We start from the raw sequence: 19,111 nt of genomic DNA, 5'->3' as shown, positions 1-19,111 counted from the left end.
GGGGCTGGGCATGTTTCCCGTCCGTTATCAACTGTTGGGCAGCGACTATCAGGTAGGGGGTCAATGGGATGTATTGATGAGTATGAAGAACGAGTGGCTATGGGAATATCCCGACTATCTATATAGTGAGTGGAAGACCCTTTATACTGGCATATCCTTGGCAAACTTAGTCATGCTTGTGTAAGACCATATTATCTCATAGGCATAGTGTGACAATCGTTGTAACGAGTGTACTGGGATGGGCCTGACATCAACAAACGAGTCCGAGGAAACCCCCGCCAGCCGACGAGCCAATTTCACGCCTTTGGGCCCCGTCGGGCCCCGCAGAAACATGTCAACCCCATAGAATGATCCGGGGCCGCCATGCAATGCTGCAATAAACCGCAGCAATAAGCATGAACTAGCCAATTCCACGGGTTGGGGTCTGTTGCTATGCCGTAATCTTATTCTGCCCAGACCAGTTGATCTCGTCCAGCTATCAAGATAAGTATCAGATAAGACCTCTCCCCGTCCATTCACATTCCCTCAGAAGCTGACAAACATTGAATACGGGGAGACTCGAGAGCCTACTCACCGAAGCGGCCCAAGATGGAGACCATTCCGGGACTTAACCACTAGGTTGGTATGGCTCTGCCGACGACGGCACTGGTCACTTTTTTGCCGAGCTGATAAGAGAAAACCCGAGAGCACGGAACCAGCGTTCACCTGCCTTCGCCTCGAGCGCATTCGGAGCCCAAACCCACGTGTGATAGGACCCAAGCCATGGAGATAAGGTCAGTGATGGTTTTCGAGGCAGAGTATTGGTCAATTGGAGCATCTTCCATGGTTTCTAGCGTGGAAATGGAAAGGTCGGGCGAGTTATTTTCCCACAAGCCGGATACTAGCACCGGAATCAATGGGAGTTGCTGAATGTTCTTATCGCCTTGGCTACAGTCATGTATTTCGGAGATACATCGTATCTAAGAATCGCTATATAAGACAAAGTAAACATGCCGCCAACTTCTGCTGATTTACCAGCCAGCAGAGCAGTTCAAAGCATCTTCTTCTCGTCATAGCCACCATTGTCCCCAAGAAAACCACCAGCAACTACGGTGACTTTCTCTTCGCAAGACAATCAGCCAAGATGCAGACTCGCAACCTCCTCCTCGCTGCTTCCCAGCTGGCTCTCGGCCTCGCGGCCCCGGCCCCGCTCTCGGCATACAACCTGCTCTCTACCCGCGAGACGCACTACAACGCCAGCCTGCCCAACATCACGATTTTCGCCACGGGCGGCACCATCGCCGGCTCAGCCTCCTCCAACGCACAGACAACAGGCTACCAAGCCGGTGCCCTCGGTGTCGACATCCTCATCGCCGCCGTCCCGGAGCTGTGGAACGTCTCCAACGTCAAGGGCGTGCAGGTCGCCAACGTGGACTCGGGCAGCATCACCCCCGGCATCCTCCTCAACCTCACCCGCCTCGTGCAAGAGGCTCTCGATGACCCCTACTGTCAGGGCGCTGTCGTCACCCACGGCACCGACACCATGGAGGAGTCTGCCTTCTTCCTCGACGCCACTATCAAGAGCGAGAAGCCCGTCGTCGTCGTGGGCGCAATGAGACCCGCCACCGCCATCAGCGCCGACGGCCCCATCAACCTCCTCGAGGCCGTCACCCTCGCCGGCAGCCCCGCCGCTGCGGGCCGCGGCACCATGATCGTCCTCAACGACCGCATCGGCAGTGCCTACTACACCACAAAGACCCACTCCAACTCCCTCGACACCTTCAAGGCCGTCGAGCAGGGCTACCTCGGCTTCTTCCTCGACATCAAGCCCGTCTTCTACTACCCTCCCGTCCTGCCCCTCGGCCGCGCCTACTTCAACGTCACCGAGGCCTCTGAGCTGCCCGAGGTTGACATCCTCTTCGGCCACCAGGCTCTCAACCCTGCGCTCGCCACCGCCGCTGTTGCCAGCGGCGCCAAGGGTCTCGTCCTTGCGGGTATGGGCGCCGGTGGATGGACCACCCCTGGCCGCAACGCGCTCAAGACTCTGGCGCAGGAGAACGGCACGCAGATTGTTGTCTCCAGCAGAACCATGGGTGGATTTGTCGAGGACGACGATGCGCTTAACACGTACGGTGGCTGGAACCTGAACCCCCAGAAGTCGCGCATTCTGTTGCAGCTTGCGCTTTACTCTGGCTACAGCTCTGAGCAGCTTGAGACGCTGTTCAGGTTCGCCCCTTAAGTGGGTTGAAACATGAAATTGAATTATGAGATTATGAGCACATAGATATAACTAATAATAGAGAAATAGTAATTTTTATCATTGCAGTTAACAAAAGCCTGTGATGGCTCTCCTTTTAAGAATTGCCGGATCAAGTCTTTCCATAACGCCAGGCGACTTTGCGACGTCAACAACCTTACTTGTCTTCGCTACGTGTATTTTTCGGGGGCCTTGAGAGAACTCAATTGAAGTGACGAAGTATCCGATCATCATCAATCACAGTCTAAAAAGAAACCGGTGCATGCATTCTTCGAGCACCGATGTCAAGCCATTTCCTCTTCGAGCAAGGATCATAGGTCCTTCTTCGAAGGGCTCTTCTCCAACTCGGCAACCTTTGCAAAGACCTGCTTCGTCTCCGCGCAGCTTTTAACAATAAGATAAAAGGGGATGATGATCCAAAAGGCGTTGAAGAAAACGTAGTAACACCAAAAGTAAAAGTCTTCAGGTCGGCAGTAGATCATCTTGGCAACAAGCTTGTCAAATGAGCATGTCGCAAAGTACAGAACGTCGCCGTAGAGCTGACCGAGACTGATGATGATCTGCAGCGGGTGGCGGAGGGGGTGGCTGGTGACGATGAAGTAGGCGCACGCGAAGGACAGCGGACCCCAGCAGAAGGCGGTGATAGTCTCCATGCAAACGATGAAGGAGTCCTGGGTGAGGTAGCGAGAGTCGGAGAGGGAGTACTCCTTCCAGAGCTGGCCGAAGATGTGGAGGGATGCTGGCATGCGGGATTGGTTGTATGAGAAGTAGCCTGTTCGGGTGTTAGTTGACCTGTTCGACTCTGACGTCTGGGGGCCTAAAACCACTGACCTTCGAAGAAGAGATGGATGAATGCGCTGAGAGTGAACCATAATGCCGTGGCAACTTCACCGTTAGGGAGGTTTGGTCTCGTCCTCTTGATGATGCGATACGTCGGCACAAGGATGGCGGTTGCCCCTGCGGCAAACATCCCACGAAGAGCATGCGCGCCAAACGTATTGGCAACGTAGCCGGGGAGCACAGCCTCCGCGGGGAAATACGGGTGGACCGGGATAGTGGCGTTCATGACGATTTCTGCAGCCATTGCGGTAACTTTTGGTTTCCTTCGTTGAGCCTCAGTTCTGATTTTTGATAAGTTCACTTACACCGGAGGGAAGTTCGTGAGTTTTATGGACGTCAACGCAAAGGATTCATTCCCCACGCTTTAGCTCCACTCTACCTTGGCCGGGAGAGATGCCATCCGCGTCGTGCGATTCTTAGCTCTTGTTTGCACAGAGACACAGGCCAAGTGTTAAGCAATCTGACATTTTATTGGCCACAAGTCCTACATAAGCAGCCAAGCGAGATTGCACCCGTGTCGTATTCGGGTTCAAGCATTTCTGTCTGACAAAACCACGGCCGAGAGAATAGAGAGGAGGACTTTAGTGCTATTCTCCGGGACCGCCAAGTGCGAAAGGCCGATCCGGGATCCACACCTGGAGTCCGAGTCTGCCGGCGCCCGAAAGTTCGACACCGGGCTGTTCCACCGAGTGAAACATGACACAGAAGGGATGCACGGCAACTCTTTGAACAGTGAGATTCTCTATAATTATCTGGTTATCTATGTACTATTGCTTATTAGATATGAGTTGGGTATACCATTACAATCTTTACATCTCGTCATTCCATCCAGCCTCTAGTCTCGTTTCCATTGCTGAGGCCTTTCACACGTCGCCCTTCTTTTCTCCCTTCGTCTTGCGGATATCGACCCAGCCCATACCCCACGAAAGCACAAACGCGAGGCCGCCGATTCCGACCATGAGGTAAAATACCTCGCCAATACTCTTCGAATACGCCACCAACACCCCAGGCAAATCCCCCTCCGGTACAACCTTCCTGAACCCCGTGCCGCCCGCAGCCAAAATCGTCTTTGCGTCTACGGCGGGGGCGTACTTTGCCAAGTTCTTGCCCAAATCTTCGCTGAAGATGACTTCGCCTGCTGTCAAGAAGATGGCACCACCAAAGGTCTGCATGAAGACGAGCATGGCCATCGATACGGATAGAGTCGCAGGTGGGATGTTGGCTTGGACGGCGATGATGTGCTAAGAACCATAAGTATTAGCTTAGTCTTTCTAGGTCGCATGGTGGTTTATCTCACCATTTGCATGCAGGCACCGCGGCCCGCGCCGAGGAGGACTTGATACCCGATCCACTTTGCAGAATCTGTAGACGGATCCCAAGTAGACATGAGACCGTTGCCGATCGCCGATAGGACGGATCCAAAGACGGCCCAGGGGAGGTAGTATCCCAGCCTGCCAACTGTAGAGGGTCAGCATTTCGTCTTGTCATTAACAGGGGAGCGTAAAGTACGTGACAGTCGTCATCTTACCCAAAGCCCCAGACGCCACAGCAAAGACCAGCTGGGCAATGATGGTCGGCAAGAAGTGAACACCACCCTTGAACGGCGTCTCACCCTTGACGCTCTGGAAGTACATTGGGATGTAGTAGCTTGAGACCTGCGTGATGCTCATGTTCAAGGCTCCCACAAGACTGCTCGTCAAGACAATTCTGTTCTTGAACAATCCCAACGGGATCATGGCTTTATCGTCACCCTCCCTGTACTCCCAATAGATGAAAAGCCCAGCGGTCGCAGCGGCGCCAACGAACAAACCGATGACCACCGATGAGTCCCAGCTATAGTCATTGCCGCCGAACTGTAGAGCGAGAAGGAACATGATGGCCGCGGGAGCGAAGAGCGTAAAGCCGGGAAGGTCGAGGTGTCGGGGGATTTGGAGAAGGGAGACAGGCTTGGTGATCTTCGACGGGATGTGGATCAGGAAGAGCATAGCTGCAGTAACGGCACCAATGGGAAGGTTGATGTAGAAACCTGTGTCTCCAATTAGTGTCCCATTCTCGATTCAAAGCCCATCTACGAAATCAAGAGAGTTATCAAGCTGGGATAGGGGGAAACTTACACCAACGCCAAGTCGTATACTGCGTCAGGGCTCCTCCCACTAGAGGTCCAGCGACAATTCCAATGTTCGAAATACCAATCATGATCCCAATGATCAATGGTCTCCTTTCCAACGGAACCGTTGCGCCGATAATCGTCAGCGAGCCGTTGAAAAGCCCACCGGATCCCATGCCGGAGACAGCCCGTCCGATGATGAACAATGTTGATGAATCAGATAGGGCGCAAATGAGGGATCCGGCCTCGAACACGAAGAGGAAGGCAAGGAAGATTTCTTTCGAGTGGCGGTGCGTGTAGAGCTTGCCGGCTAAGGGCTGAAGGGCGGCACTAGTTTGAGATACAGATCAGCTTGGGCGGTTCGAAGAGCACGTGGCTCGAAGCGTTTCCCTTAAAAAAGGCATATGGTTGACATACCCACAGAGACTGTACGCTGCACCATACCATCCCACGTCAGAAAGGGAGTTGAACGCCGTTGTGATCTCCGGAACGGCCTAGATCCAGTATCAAATTTGTACGAGCACCTCGCCACATCTTGACAATCGTACCGTAGTGATAACAGACATGTCCAGCATCATGAGGAACACAGTGAGTGTTAATGCCGCCAAGACGAGGATGAGCCTGACGCCCTCGATGTACTCCTCCTCGACTTCCTCTTGGTCCGCCGCCGTACTTCCCTCATCTTCGGTGCCGGCCTCCTTCTTATCGGTCTGCTCAAGGTCTGAATTGTTTGATGGTGGCAGTGGCTTTTCCGACATGTTGAGGATGATAGGAGTGGCTGACAGTTGTGTCATGGCCGATGCCGGTGATGTGAAGCGGGTTTCGGTGAGCTCTCTGGAGCTTCGTGGAGTAGGATGGTCCATGTTCAAGATCTTGATAGGATCTAGGGGAATCTCTGGGCATTAAGGAAGTTGTATGGATGAACCTTGACAAACTACCCATCTGTGGGAGGTCTTATAATAAGCATCAAATACATCAAGACAGGCTGATGCGCGTGCATTTAAGAAACCCATAGCCTGTGTCTGAACTCCGTCTCGTAACTCCCTACATCCAACCTTAACCCCATCGAGTCAACATGCATACAGCCGGCATTTTCAGGTACTAACCCGCTCGAGGGTGTCCAGACTCGCTTAACCCGTGGCTCGGGGTAAGGCTGACAATAGCGCAATCGCTGCACATCCGGGATTCATACTAACCCCGAGGGGACTTTGGTAATACCTTACTCTTCACACCACATCAAATTTCCGTTCACGCGCCAACGATTGGTCCCAACAGAGTGGAACATACGGCTCGGGCATACTTGCCCCGTTCTCTACTAACGTATTTGGTCATCCGGCTTACTATTTCCAGTGTACTGGCTGTTTTGTTGACCGTTTGTTGGTTTTGAATTCGGAAGGATTCGACTAGCTGCATGGTGAGATTAATTACGAGTCAAAACCCCCCAGCCGGGATTTAGTGCCACGAGGATCCTGAAATCCGTCCGGTCAGCCATCCCGCTTCGATTTACAGCCGCTGCAGCGATAACCCGAGCCCCTCCGCAGTTGGTGTTTCCGAGCAAACAGTCCGGATCTGGGCTTGGCCGGCGCAGGTAGCCAGAACTCGGATACTTTACTGGATAGTGGAGTCTGAATTGGTCCGACGACCAAACGGACATAAGGGCAAAGGCCTGTGGCTCAACTCTCACTTCGCATTCGTAAGTCGGATTGTCTCTTTGAACCCAAACGCCGCACGCATTTTGTTAAGAGACCAATAAACATATTGGTTATCACTCAAGCGCAACGCTGACTGTCAGGTGCAGCCAAATCACCCGCCGCAGAAAAGACCTAATTATATAGAGCTAGGCTTCTATTTAATTTGACTGGTCTGTATGAGCCCCGACCATAGGCCAAGTCACTGAAGGTGTGACTTGTCCAACATGGCGAAGATCAGAATCGGAACGCCTCAGCGCCTGAAAGAGCCGCGCAGGCAACCCAGCGAAGATATTTACGGTGATGACTCCTTGGAGATGTCCACAACCTTCCATCAAGGTCCCTAGATACCTTGCGAGGCGAGAAAGCTGCCAGAAGGGCATAGAAGCTCGCTGGTTCCTCGCTAAGAGTCTGCCAGCAGCCAACCTCTGGAAGTCTCGAAGACTCTACCGCAAAGACTTAAAGTCTCGAAACCGTAAGTATCCTCAATGTCCGAGAAAAAGCACATGTCTCGCTAAGAAACTGAAACCCATATTTCAGATAAAAACTACACCTTCCTCTCTCTCAGCCACCAGGCGACAGCGGACTTAACACCGAAATTCATTGGACGGTACCTCCAGCTCAATAGTAAGCACGCAACACATCCGCGCTTTACACACGTCTCAAATCCTTACGTCAACCAGGCGTACGAGGTTGCATCGTTGCCATCCCACATTCCCATTATCTATCTCCTTCGCCCACTTCAAGCAAAGATCAACGGACGCTATAGACTTAGTTGTACAAGACGACCCGCGAATATTCGTCACAGCAGTGCATCTCCACCAGCCCACGCTTTACCTTATCAAGCGGTAGGACTTGGACATTATTAGTCTTTTCCTTTGACTGACCTACGAACACTAGCAGGGGCAAAGTCACGACTACACAATCTTTCAAGGCGGATATTGTACACGGCTCCGACAATGGGGCGATTCAGCGACCTTGCAAAGCAGTATCTTGCCGTACTTGACCGTGTCACCGGCTTCAAGAAGGAAAAGTCGGAACACGACACCGAGCTCGACACCAAAGTCGACGCCAAAGTCGACACCAAAGCCGACTGCTACAGGTGCTTCTGCCATGGCCTTGAAGCCCCTACAGCTCCGGAACCTAAACGGACAGTAGGGTTCAAAAAGGGATGGCACCATCGCCGAAATGCCGAGTTCCCCTGGAGACTCGTGCAGGTGGTTGACCGGGAAGAGAACTGGCGCGGAACCTGGGTCCTGGACGTAAAGGACATGGGGGCGATGAACTGGGGCAGTACCCTCGTGCCCAAAACCGATGGTAAAGGACGAGGAGGGCGCTATCAGAGGCAGCCGACACGCCATTTCCCTTTTCCACCCGACGGAGATAGGTACCGGGAAAGTTTGACCGGAGGTCAGGACGACATGATGGTTTATCTTGGGAAGCCATAGAGGCTAGGACATGGGCATAACAAAAGCCATCGCCAGTACGATAGTTTCACGTTTTAGACTGGAGTGTATTTACCTACTCTATTGGGCTTTTTTTATGTTGAAATAAAGGAGAGAATGCAAAGGTTCTACGCAGTGCTGCTCTAGGAATTATAGTAGTATTTCAAGACCAGAATGATACAACAGCGGATATTGTATACCAACAAGGTAGCCCAATATTCCATTTTTCAACTCTTCCAAATAAACCACCAAGGTGGCCAAAGAATTGGAATGTGAGTCACACTGAGCGTGACTGGTATACCGGAAGCACGACTTCTCTCAAGGTCTTCGACGTAAACCTTAATACAGCCAGTGCAGGCATAAATCCCTGGAAAGATGTAGTTTGCAGGACTCTGCCTAGGGTGGGAGGCTTGCTGAAGTGAAGACGACTCGCAGCGATGGAATGTGAAGGCGGTCGAAGTCTGATGGCGATGCTTCTACCGGACTCTAGCGCGTTTGCCAGAAACATCAGCCATTTGGAGAAAGATAAAAAACGAAACTCAATTCATCCCCTAAGGTAACTAAATTGATGAAGCCAAGAGAGTCACCAGATGACAACTTTTGTAACAACACAAAATGACTCAGCTCAAGCGCATAATCCCATGCGCTCTAACCCTGAGAACCCCACAAACCGCGTGACTTGTGAATTGGATGATTTCAACTATTTTCTTCTTTTTCTTCTTCTGCTTCTAGAAGAACTTAATTCGTCTACGTGGGCCCTTCGAGTTAGAGCACGTCATGTCTTCGTACCAGTCAATGTGCCTGGTTGCTTCATCTCTCCGATATGTCGTGGGATCTATGCTTTCTTCCCAATCATATACCGTCTCCCAGTCGTTGGAATCCTGAACTTTGATTGTTTTCCGTCCCTCTAAAGTGACTCGAGACTCTTCCAACCTCCAAATGTATTCAAAGTGACATTTTTGACAGCTGAATACATGCGTGGAACCTCGGGGTAGGTCGGGATGTATGCCGTGTGCCATCAACTTCCCCGTAAGGTGGGGGTGAGTCGTCGCATAGCATGCGCAACATTCCGTGCCAGCCCTCGCGGTGAAGTGCTCGTGACATTGTCCTTGGGTAGTATATACACCTGTTTCCCTGAAGCACACGCACCGGTGCCAGCTAGACGGCGCTGTGAATGCTGTGTCGGTAAACATCATATTTTTTTGTTGTTGTTGTTGTATTTAACGCCGTGGCGGGAAAGGCGCTGCCGCCCTTGCGGCCGACCTCCCGAGGGGTATATGGCGTGGAGGGCCGTAGGCTCGAGCTATATACTCTATAGTACACGCCTCTTCCTAACGTCCTCCAAATCTTGCCCGTAGGCTAATATCTATTCTATCCGTCCCTAGTTCCCGCTGGTTCCCTAGTTCCGTTATTACCATCTATCCATCTAGGAGGAGAAATTCGTTAATCAGGCCTAGGTTAAGACCTAGTCCTTAGTACTATAAGCAGATCTTCTAAAAGAAGTCTATTACGTAGAGAAAGGCTTAGAAGCTAATATAATTAGTAATTAACCTTTTATAATATTACTTAAGAGATCCTATAGGTCCTATACTATATAGTATATAGCTAGAGCCTGCGACCCTTCACGCCACATACCCTCCGGGAGGTCTGCCGCAAGGGCGGCTGCGCCCTTGCCGCCATGGCGTTAGATAGAACAACAACAACAACTATAGGTCCTATAAGATCGAACATACTAAAAAGATAGAGGTGTTACGCCCGCCGCAACTTGTCACTGTGGGCGCGTAGCTATATATGTAGAACAAGGGACAATGATGACCGGAGTCATCATTATCGAAGCTGTTGGATTCACAGGTGGAAAAGGAAAATACTCGAGTATCGTGGGTAGCAACGATCACCGACTGTAGTGGTGATATTGCTTGTTCTTGTTGTTCTTGAGTGGAAGTCTAACCAGGTGCCAGCGGCGGCAGGAAGTCTGAGGTATACCACCCTCGTGTGGCTGAGCCACACGGGCCACCGTGGCTGGAACGGACCGCGGTAGCAACCTCCTGCTGCCTAATATAGGCCTATTCCAACAGAAGCTTTTGCTTTGTGCCACAGTTGGTTGCCTTGTCCAGCTCGTAACAAGAGGGTAGGCCATTAATACCTCCTTACTAAGGTCTTTTAATAATAAACTAAATAGTCTATCGCCTTTATGTTACGGCCAGCTAGTCGTAGTGAGGTATGTTTGCAGAAGTTGAGGCTGCGGAACTGGTAACAGTATTCGTAGTCGGGGATAGCTTCAGGGAAGCTATGTCTGTAAGTCGTAAGGTGAGGGAAGGCTGCGGTGATCAATCGTAGTCTTATCAAAGAGGTTCTCAGGGAAGATAGCTGAAAGCGATCATAAGATCTGATACGAAGTTAATTGCTGAAGAGCTATGGAAAGTCTGTCCTAGAGTCCGGCTCGAGTCCATCCTATATACAAGTCCTGGTCCTGAACATATCCCTTGTCAATGATCAGTCCCTCTGATCGGGTGAGCGCTCATTACTTGGCATGAGCGCTCATGGCCCCACCATGGTCGCTCATGTCTTATCTTATCATCACGTGACTTTGTACCATAGTTCTTCCGTTCCGTGAGAGGGTGCCTAGTGTTGTGACAGAATCCATGCATGCTTATATGCGAGTCATAGGCATAACCCATTCGCAATGGTCTAAACATACTGAAACAGGCCAGACTGTCATTTCCACCTGGTCCTAGCTCTAGAGACGTATTATATTAAGGTAGCATTAGGCCCATAAGCCTGTGGTAATCCTTCCACTCTTTAGTACGAATAGACGCTCTTTTCTGCTCACTCATATATGCATATTCCGCTGGCCACCCTGACTAACCGTCATGTTGCTTGTCCTCTGCATATATGGTGCGCTGTAGTTAGCCGGTATAAGCCTGCGGGGCGGGCCCTGGTCTTGGTCATGCATGTTGGGTAGTAACACTTACCCCTAAGTTAACTGTAGTTAGCCTCTAAGAGCTTCCACCCTGTGTCAGCACCACTACTTAACAATAGTCTTCGTTTAGCATGTCATTAATCGAGTGTCACGGCGCTTGGATGACGTTTGATGTTGTCGTTAGTTCTTCTGCTGGCAACTTCAGTATTAATGACAATCTTTCACCAGGAACCGATAGCCATCAAGCCTGGTTTGAGACGTGCAGTACCGTTGAGGGCAAGGACGTCGTCACATCAGTTTGACGTTATATCGCACCAACTCGGTATCTGTACTTTATAACCAGGGACGTTATCAACGTGGTAAGATCAGAGGGTCAATCTAGTTCCAAGCCTCTTGAGGATGGTATGAGTCGAGTGGCGCATTGCGCCCAAACAGGGACACGTCTATCCCCCGACACTCACTATATCCCTAGCCAGCACTTCAGCCGGCCCAAGATCACGCCGGGAACTACCTTACAACCCCAGTTACCCCGGATTGGAGCGACACAACCGCCCGACTTCCAACTAGAAGAACGGGAATATACTGTCTCGCTCAACGGAGAATAGCTCCGGTAGCCCCGAATCAAGCATTCTCAAAGCGGGAGACGACTCCTTGGCGCAAGCGGGGTGATCCCGGCCGGAGGCTCTCTCCGTTTCGGGAAGGATCTGTGGCGGGGCCCAAAGGGACAGAGAGGATCGGATCCTAGCGTGCCAAACAAGAATACGAGATATGTTTACTCGATCTAACGACGTTGTAGGCGAGCAATATACCTTCATACCTCAGCGGCTACATCACCTTGCCATATCATGATAGATCATGATATGTCATGTTTTGTCATAAAAGACAAACACATAAGGGAGAACTCAAATAGAGTGATGTTTGCGCCATTACAGCAACTCCTTCCTAGTCAAAGAAGTCTCGTGCATGTATACGAACTCTCATGCCCCTCCCAGTCCACTTCTCTCCACTCCTCATCCTTTCGAGTTTTCTTTCCTTTCCCCAAACATCAAAGAAAGGCAGAAACATCAGGAACCAATGTATCGCCCAAATTCAGCGCCACCTAGACACAGCCAAGTCAGCCAGCGCCCCTCCACCAAGAGACTCCATAGAAAGCATCCAGGAAACTCACCTTCTTCCCCCGTCCACCCTCCATCTCCTCAAAAGCCATCAAAATCACCTTCTTCCTCTCCTCACTCCTACACAGAAACCTCACAGGCATATTCTTCCCCGGGTTCCCAGGCAACGAATCAGCATAATCAGCAAACTCCAACGGCGTCTTCGCCCCTTCGGCAGGCAGGATCTTAAACGCCCAGAGGATGCGCATCATCGTCACGGCGGCGGAGCGTTCTGCGACGGTGTATCCGGGACCTGTACACATGCATTGTTAGCAGTGAGATATGGGGTGAGTGAAGTAAGGTACTAGGACGTACAGACGCGACGACCGGCTCCAAAGGCGAAGTGATCCCTCTTCGTCGGATCCTGCGCGTTGATGCTTTCCATCGTCTATCTCATGTCAGTCTCTGCCTTAACAGACTTCAGAAAGGAGCTTCCCTTCACTCACAGAAGTCTCATCATGCTCAAACCTCTCTGGCCAAAACCGATCTGGATCCTCGTGTCTCGCGGGATCCCGACTAATGGCACTTCATCCCAGAGTCAGCGACAATAATTCAATCTTCAGAGAAGAAGACTCAGCCATACTATGCGTTAAGGTGTATCCGCGCCCCCTTGGGAAGCCTGTACCCCCCAACCTCCACCTCCCGTGAGGTAATATGAGGATGTCCCAGCGCCACGGGCGGCCTCCACCGCCATACCTCCTTGAGGAGCATGCGGATGTAGGGAATGCGCGCGTAGTCTTCGTATACCGGCGGTCCATCGCCGACAACCTTGTCTAGACCATGGAGTCAGCCAGCGTACGTGGTTGCTTGGAGAGTAACCGATTTGCGGTCTATACTACTGGGATCGATGGTCCTAACGTACCTATCTCCACTTGTGCGCGTGCCTGAGCTTCGGGGAACTGCATCATGGCCTCGACGAAAGACCACGTCGTCATCCGACTCTAGAGTTTTGCGTCAGCTGCCAGAATGCAGTTCACCAACCACGTCGAGAATCAAGACATGGTGGTGGTCAAGACGACTCACGGTATCTGCAGAAGCAACAATCAAAGCAAAGCTCAAAATCGCAAGCTCCTCCTTGCAAGACATCCCCTTGAGACTCTCATCTGCTAGCGCTGACCCCAAAAAAGTCCCTTCAAACGAGGAATCTCCACTTGCCATTGCCTCTTCGACCGTCTGGCACCCAAGATATCAGCTGGTCGGATTTCAAAGCATGCGTGAGCAGGTCTGGCTCACCTTGACTCGCTTCATCCCCCACGCGAGGTCCCGTCTATACCTCGCGCGACCATTTCTCTCCCAGGGCTTAAGGAAGAGGGGTAATTTCCCCAGGGAAGGGATGAGATCGATGATGTTGGCGCCGGGGAAGGTATCTGCCGCTACTTGTCAACGTCTCCGACCATGCAGCCTTTACGACAATCCTCGGAGGTGATGGGTCGTACTTATGATCTGGAACTCCACCTCTGTAGGCAACACAGTCAGCAAGTTTTTCAATCACTTCATCAGAAACTCCCATGAGGGATCATCACGCACCTTGAAGAAAGTCGATTACCGAGTCATTGTCCTCGGGCACCTGCAACACACTCAAGTCAACATCGGACCTCCTTCCAACAGACGATTCACGCAGTATCTCACATCCATGCCCATGATAACCATAGCAAACGCGCTGTACGTATACCGCTCAATGCTTCTCGAAAGCCGAGCCCCCGAAAGCCCACCCGATGGCTCAACGACGTTATCGCGGAGGAACTTCATCGTCTCGTACTCTAGAAAGCTGCAATCTCATCAGCGAACACCCTTCACCAGTCTCTTGTTTCCTGTGCTTCTTCTCAATTGCCCAAGCTTCAAAGAAGGGGGCAAAATCATGAATCCAAAACTTACGGCACAATCTTCCCCGCCTGCTGCGGACTCGTAAGAAGCTGCTGAATCACCTTCCTCTGGTTCTATACACATCAAACGTCCAATCAGCATCGTTGCACCGACAAAACCTTTGAGATGACAAAAGCAACCATACTTTCCAAATCGGATCACTCGCATCCAAGAACAGGGTATTAAACCCATTATTCAAAATCTCATTCGACATGATCCAAACAGGTCGATCTGCCGTCACCGCAGACTTTTTATCAAAAAGTTCCTAGAAACCCATCAATATTAGTACACTGCACCCCCATTCCATCACTGCCCCGAACGTGATGCGTCACAGGGTATCTGACATTTACCCATAGCCAGCCCCAATTCCAAAAGAAGCAACAAACTCACCTTGACCAAAACATCAGAGTTGACATAATAATCAACAATAAACCCCGTCCTCACCCCAAAAATAGCACCATACTCCCTCGCCCACCCCTCCAACTTCAAATGCCACCGCCTCGCCTTATTCTCCCTAATCAATTCCGTTAAATGGCCCAAAATCGGCTTCGAGGGCGGTTGCGGCGGTAACGGTAGCCCGTACGTTCGTCTCGTCGGTTTTGTGTATAGAAGTAGGGCCGCTGCCGTCGTGAGAATGGTGCAGAGCAGAAAGGCCGCCGGGTTGGAAGCTGCTGCGTTCGCGATGTGGGAGGGCGAGAGCGCCGAGATGGCGTCGGTGGTAAAGGAATCCATTATCTCACAGGTGTGGTGGAAAATACACTCCCCGAGACTGCTTTCGAGAAAGATCGATGGCACAAGCGTCGACAAGGAAAGGATTTTGAATTTGTACTTTATTGCAAGGCTGCCCTTCATTCATACAATTATCCCGACTCCGTGATTTACCACCAACAAAACAGTCGGATTTCCCGCCCTTCGAACATCCAGCTCGGCGTCTCTGGTTTACAGTTCACCGTCCTTAGCCACTTTAACTTAAGGTACCCCAGGTTATGGGATGGAACGGCTGACCCCCCACCGGCATTGCCGCCCGGCCTCCGGGAGTGCGGGGGTGCTGGCCATGGTCTAGAGAGCTAGCACTACGCGACAACAGCGACATAAGCGTCCGCCCTGTCGTGGATGCTCATTACATATTAACGAGCAATGGTTGGAAAGGCACTATCAGCGCCATATCCCGTGGCCCTTGGGTGTCCATTCGCTTCTGATCCCAGCGGAGGCGGGTTCGTATCAAGGGAGGTGTTTAGACCACTTCGTACTAGCAAGACGAACCGACTGACAGTGAGAAATCCTGAGAACATATGTTCCTGTATCCATATACGGAATGTCGGCGATACTATTGCCGGCTAAACTCGGATGTTCCGAAGGTCTGTTCCTCATCCGATGTGGAACGGTAGTATATATTTCAGATACAAAGTTTACAGCTTCCTGTTCCTGGCGTTTGCGAAGTTGGCATGGGCCCGTAAGTATTTGCGTCCATTCAGGTGTTTCTGGACTGGCTTCTCTAGCAAGATTTACGAAAGGCATCAAGGGTTAGTCTATGCTATCGATTTGGCGTAAGGTACCTCCAATAAAAAGATGCAAAGCTCCATCAGATACACCTGGGGGACGGGAAGCCCGTTGTCGGCCGAAAGGTGTGGTCCACGGACTTCACTCGACCGAATCGGATGACGATTGCTGACAATCTCCGTGGAGATACGGTGCAAGGCGGAGGAACCATGAAGTAGTCGCTTGGAGCCAGCCGCCGACTCAAACGCGGTCCATCAAATATCAGTGTGTGCTGTGGTTATAATTACTCGCAATGCCGGCATTGTCGGAGAACGGAGGTCAGTAGGATCCCGCTGACATATCCGGGCGGGTGCCGGAGGGGCCGAGAAATCTTAACCTTTGGAGGGCCCCAGGTCTCGGGTCGATGGTTCGGTGCAGTTGGATGCTTTCGCAAGCAGCTCCTGTCGTGAACACCATCCTTCAACATGCTGCCTCGCAATCCATCGCAGCATTTGCGATGCTGTTCCAACGGCCAGAGTCGTAGCCGGAACAACCAACATCCATGTAAGTTTCCAGTAATCAAAGTTGCGGGGGACAGAGCCACTCTATACGTCACAGATCAGCCGAGTACGACATCCGCTTCAGAGTGCGATTGGCAGGGGTGTGAAAAACAAGAATGCCGTTCAAACTCCGAGATTCTCTTGGCCACCGTTGGCTGTTGGATGTTGCTTTTTTCAAGGAGGAGGGCGGCAGCGGATGGTGCCACACACGGGGACGGGACTTTCTTCGGCCGTACAATGTGGAACCAATCCCGCGGTCGTGAGTGAGGTGATGGTGAGGCCTTCGCTATGCCACTCCGTGGCCTTGCTTTTCGGTATTGATACCTAGGTACTCATCACGAAAGATTTACCGAAAAAGACAGGAGACAAATCGAACCAGAATGTCGCTCGCGGCCGTCACGCGCTGATGTGTCGCGGACTCGAGCGAATTTGATTGCTCGGCTGCGGGGGATCGGTGTGGCTCCTCAGGCGTCTAAGCTTCACCGAGTGGATCTCGCCAGCGCCGGTGGTCCGGAAACCGGCGGAAGTGATTCCGGAAGAAGACTCCACTTTCCCAATATGCCGTAAGGCCGCAAGGCCAAAACGCCACCCACCCTGGTCGGTGCACGGATCGCCGGCCGTGTGAGAGAAAGAGAAATGCTATTGTTTCGGCTGGTTTGATTCACCAGCTTTGGTAATCAGCCCAGTAGATCTGACCGCGGCGGACCGTCGGTTGTCTTCCGGAGTCTTTGCGCTTCCCTCGGCTCCCGTTCCACCAAGTGACCCGGTTGATCCATTCTTTCCAACTGTTGTTCTGATGCCCGCAAGACAAAGATGACGGCGTTTCCAGGAGGCTGGATATAATCGTGTAGATCCCGTGGTATGTATACGGATACCACACCTAGGCGCCCACGGCCGTTTGCGAGACCCGGGAGACAGAAGAGACAAGGGAGCAGAAGCGCCAGACCAACGTGCATCTCCCCAAGACAATACGGGGCAGAAGAGCGACACCAAGGCGGAGGTGTGGTGGGAAATGACATCAACTCCGGGCATGGTAGCGCTGGGCAGAGGTCCCGGGAGGAGACAGCAGGGGCAGGAAAAGTGGACGCAACCTCCGGAATACACGGAGAAAACAGCCCTGGCGTCGTCAGCGACATCAGCTTACACTGTACATTGGTTGAAGCCTTGACCCGTCCGCCTCGCAGCGCTTCAGCCGGGGGAAAATAGCGCAACTGCAGTGACCACTGACAGCAGCTCTCTCGCTGTCTTTGGAGCCGGACTTTTGGAGTCTGCCCCATGGCATGACGGTGGGAGATGTTCCAACATCCAGCCGCTGATGCTTCCGTCGGGCACCATCGCGATTTGAATCAGCAGACCGTCAAACAAGACAGTGCTACGCTGCAGCAACGTTCGTTTGGTTCTGGAGAAAGACTGTGAGGTCACACAATTGCGTGCAGTGTGTCGGATGTTGGGTTTCAGATCACGCTGCTTCGGTAACAGATCGTATGGTGCAAGTGTTCAACATTTCGTTTTGTTTGTGCCGCGGACCGGCACGCTGGGCTGAAGTGAACTGGCACGCGCCGGGTCGGGGGTGTGCAGGGAGAGGGAACCATCCGCACTGGCCAGGTTTGCCGGCAACACTACGGCGACTAAGAGCAAGACCACCCCCAGAAGTTCGGCCGCGAGCTCACAGAACCATGTCCGAAGTCGCACGAATGAAGCACCTCGCCAAGGAACGGGGGGATACAGATGCTCCAGTGAATACAGTCAAGACCCGGTATCCAATGTCGCGATTCTCCTCAACCGAGGAATAAGTCGGAACAAGACGCGCGAGAGGGTGGATAACGACGGCAGCCGCCAGCCCCGTCTGGATATCTGCCGAGAAGTCCGGAATCTGGATTAGGCTTTCTTCGGTCACCGGGAGAGAGTGTTCAGACGCTCCGCAGAACAAATGTGGTCCCGTACTCAACATGGTGACAGTGCACAAGGGCATTATCCCTGATGCCACGGGAAAGAGGTATTGTCAACTTCTTGACCCTTCGTGCCTGGCTACCAAACGTACGGTACCCAAAGTCGGTTTCGTATCGTGCATATTCTTAGATCCATTCTTTGACGCAGTGACAACCTGACGTAAGACATGATGGCAGGCCGCAACATGCCTTTGCTGCAGGCAATGTTGGTGAAGCGGACAGAAACGAAGAAACGGTCGGGGTGGGGCGGTGGCGTCGACTGCGCAAGTCCGCTTCAGCACGGGGAGCGAGCGAGGGAAAACTCTAGGTCCAGGCCCGGGCAAGTCGAGTTTGATTAAACAGAAATTTGGCGCGTCGCCGGAACGAGATGGCGCTGGACACTCTCGGGATTGCAGCTCCATGGTGAAAACTGGGGGCGAGGGCGTGATGGGTGGATGCCCACGGAGCGAAGACGGAACAGGTTGCCTAGCAGGCCCGGACGAGGCGGCAGCTTTTGCCGGCATTGCCTTTGCCTTTTGTCTTTTGTGCACAGAAGCAACAGTCGTGTCGACCCTCGGCCAGCGTGCCAGTCTTTTGTTCCAGGCCAGCCCGATGGCCGGGACGAGCCGTGAACTGGCTACAGCATCGTGGTATTTGGTAATACCGAATGTGCTGAAGTATTCAGACTTGCCAACCGGTAGAGCATCGACAACGACACTATCCGTAGCGGGTTTGCAAAGGAGAGACTCGACCGTAACGTGCCTTATTGCCAGGAGGGGATTGCTCAAAGTCGACCTGACGCCCTTCCCGAAATGATAGGGGGACCACGCCTACATACCGCCCTAACTCATATCATGACGAGCTTGTTGGGTCTTTGAGCAGCGATCGCCT

At 52.2% G+C, this 19,111-nt stretch overlaps 7 protein-coding genes across 7 annotated transcripts; 2 read left to right on the top strand and 5 right to left on the bottom strand.

Moving 5' to 3' along the window:
- Positions 1-1,123: 1,123 nt before the first annotated feature.
- Positions 1,124-2,218, top strand: BDP81DRAFT_474918 (L-asparaginase; the record flags this gene model as incomplete). Its single annotated transcript, XM_060594716.1, has 1 exon — positions 1,124-2,218. One exon carries the CDS (start codon positions 1,124-1,126, stop codon positions 2,216-2,218), a length of 1,095 nt encoding a protein of 364 aa, XP_060440365.1.
- Positions 2,122-3,415, bottom strand: BDP81DRAFT_474917 (emopamil binding protein). Its single transcript, XM_060594715.1, has 2 exons — positions 3,068-3,415; positions 2,122-3,008 (listed from the first exon to the last, which is right to left on the bottom strand). The coding sequence occupies exons 1-2, from the start codon at positions 3,318-3,320 to the stop codon at positions 2,548-2,550; spliced, it is 714 nt and encodes a 237-aa protein (XP_060440364.1). The 5' UTR covers positions 3,321-3,415; the 3' UTR covers positions 2,122-2,547.
- A 385-nt stretch (positions 3,416-3,800) lies between these two features.
- BDP81DRAFT_437510 (major facilitator superfamily transporter) lies at positions 3,801-6,182 on the bottom strand. Its single transcript, XM_060591232.1, has 6 exons — positions 5,732-6,182; positions 5,601-5,677; positions 5,191-5,513; positions 4,605-5,102; positions 4,374-4,534; positions 3,801-4,317 (listed from the first exon to the last, which is right to left on the bottom strand). The coding sequence occupies exons 1-6, from the start codon at positions 6,044-6,046 to the stop codon at positions 3,940-3,942; spliced, it is 1,752 nt and encodes a 583-aa protein (XP_060440363.1). The 5' UTR covers positions 6,047-6,182; the 3' UTR covers positions 3,801-3,939.
- A 1,393-nt stretch (positions 6,183-7,575) lies between these two features.
- Positions 7,576-8,554, top strand: BDP81DRAFT_108619 (uncharacterized protein). The gene is made up of 2 exons (XM_060581448.1): positions 7,576-7,719; positions 7,775-8,554. Exon 2 carries the CDS (start codon positions 7,831-7,833, stop codon positions 8,317-8,319), a length of 489 nt encoding a protein of 162 aa, XP_060440362.1. The 5' UTR covers positions 7,576-7,719; positions 7,775-7,830; the 3' UTR covers positions 8,320-8,554.
- Positions 8,555-12,021: 3,467 nt separating this feature from the next.
- Positions 12,022-15,021, bottom strand: BDP81DRAFT_409897 (cytochrome P450). Its single transcript, XM_060589094.1, has 14 exons — positions 14,644-15,021; positions 14,399-14,518; positions 14,266-14,327; positions 14,020-14,158; positions 13,918-13,957; positions 13,827-13,847; positions 13,624-13,757; positions 13,414-13,563; positions 13,253-13,331; positions 12,974-13,163; positions 12,837-12,915; positions 12,706-12,778; positions 12,405-12,643; positions 12,022-12,335 (listed from the first exon to the last, which is right to left on the bottom strand). Exons 1-14 carry the CDS (start codon positions 14,983-14,985, stop codon positions 12,282-12,284), a joined length of 1,722 nt encoding a protein of 573 aa, XP_060440361.1. The 5' UTR covers positions 14,986-15,021; the 3' UTR covers positions 12,022-12,281.
- Positions 15,022-16,764: 1,743 nt separating this feature from the next.
- On the bottom strand, positions 16,765-17,672 carry BDP81DRAFT_108586 (uncharacterized protein). The gene has a single exon (XM_060581447.1). It carries the CDS (start codon positions 17,567-17,569, stop codon positions 16,970-16,972), a length of 600 nt encoding a protein of 199 aa, XP_060440360.1. The 5' UTR covers positions 17,570-17,672; the 3' UTR covers positions 16,765-16,969.
- A 517-nt stretch (positions 17,673-18,189) lies between these two features.
- On the bottom strand, positions 18,190-18,866 carry BDP81DRAFT_108584 (uncharacterized protein). The gene has a single exon (XM_060581446.1). It carries the CDS (start codon positions 18,742-18,744, stop codon positions 18,295-18,297), a length of 450 nt encoding a protein of 149 aa, XP_060440359.1. The 5' UTR covers positions 18,745-18,866; the 3' UTR covers positions 18,190-18,294.
- Positions 18,867-19,111: the final 245 nt, after the last annotated feature.

This window comes from Colletotrichum phormii (assembly GCF_030913505.1).
Source record: "Colletotrichum phormii strain CBS 102054 chromosome Unknown BDP81scaffold_24, whole genome shotgun sequence".
Lineage (NCBI taxonomy): Eukaryota > Fungi > Ascomycota > Sordariomycetes > Glomerellales > Glomerellaceae > Colletotrichum > Colletotrichum phormii.
The sequence above is the reverse complement of the archived record's forward strand: the minus strand, read 5'-3'. Positions and strand labels throughout refer to the sequence as shown.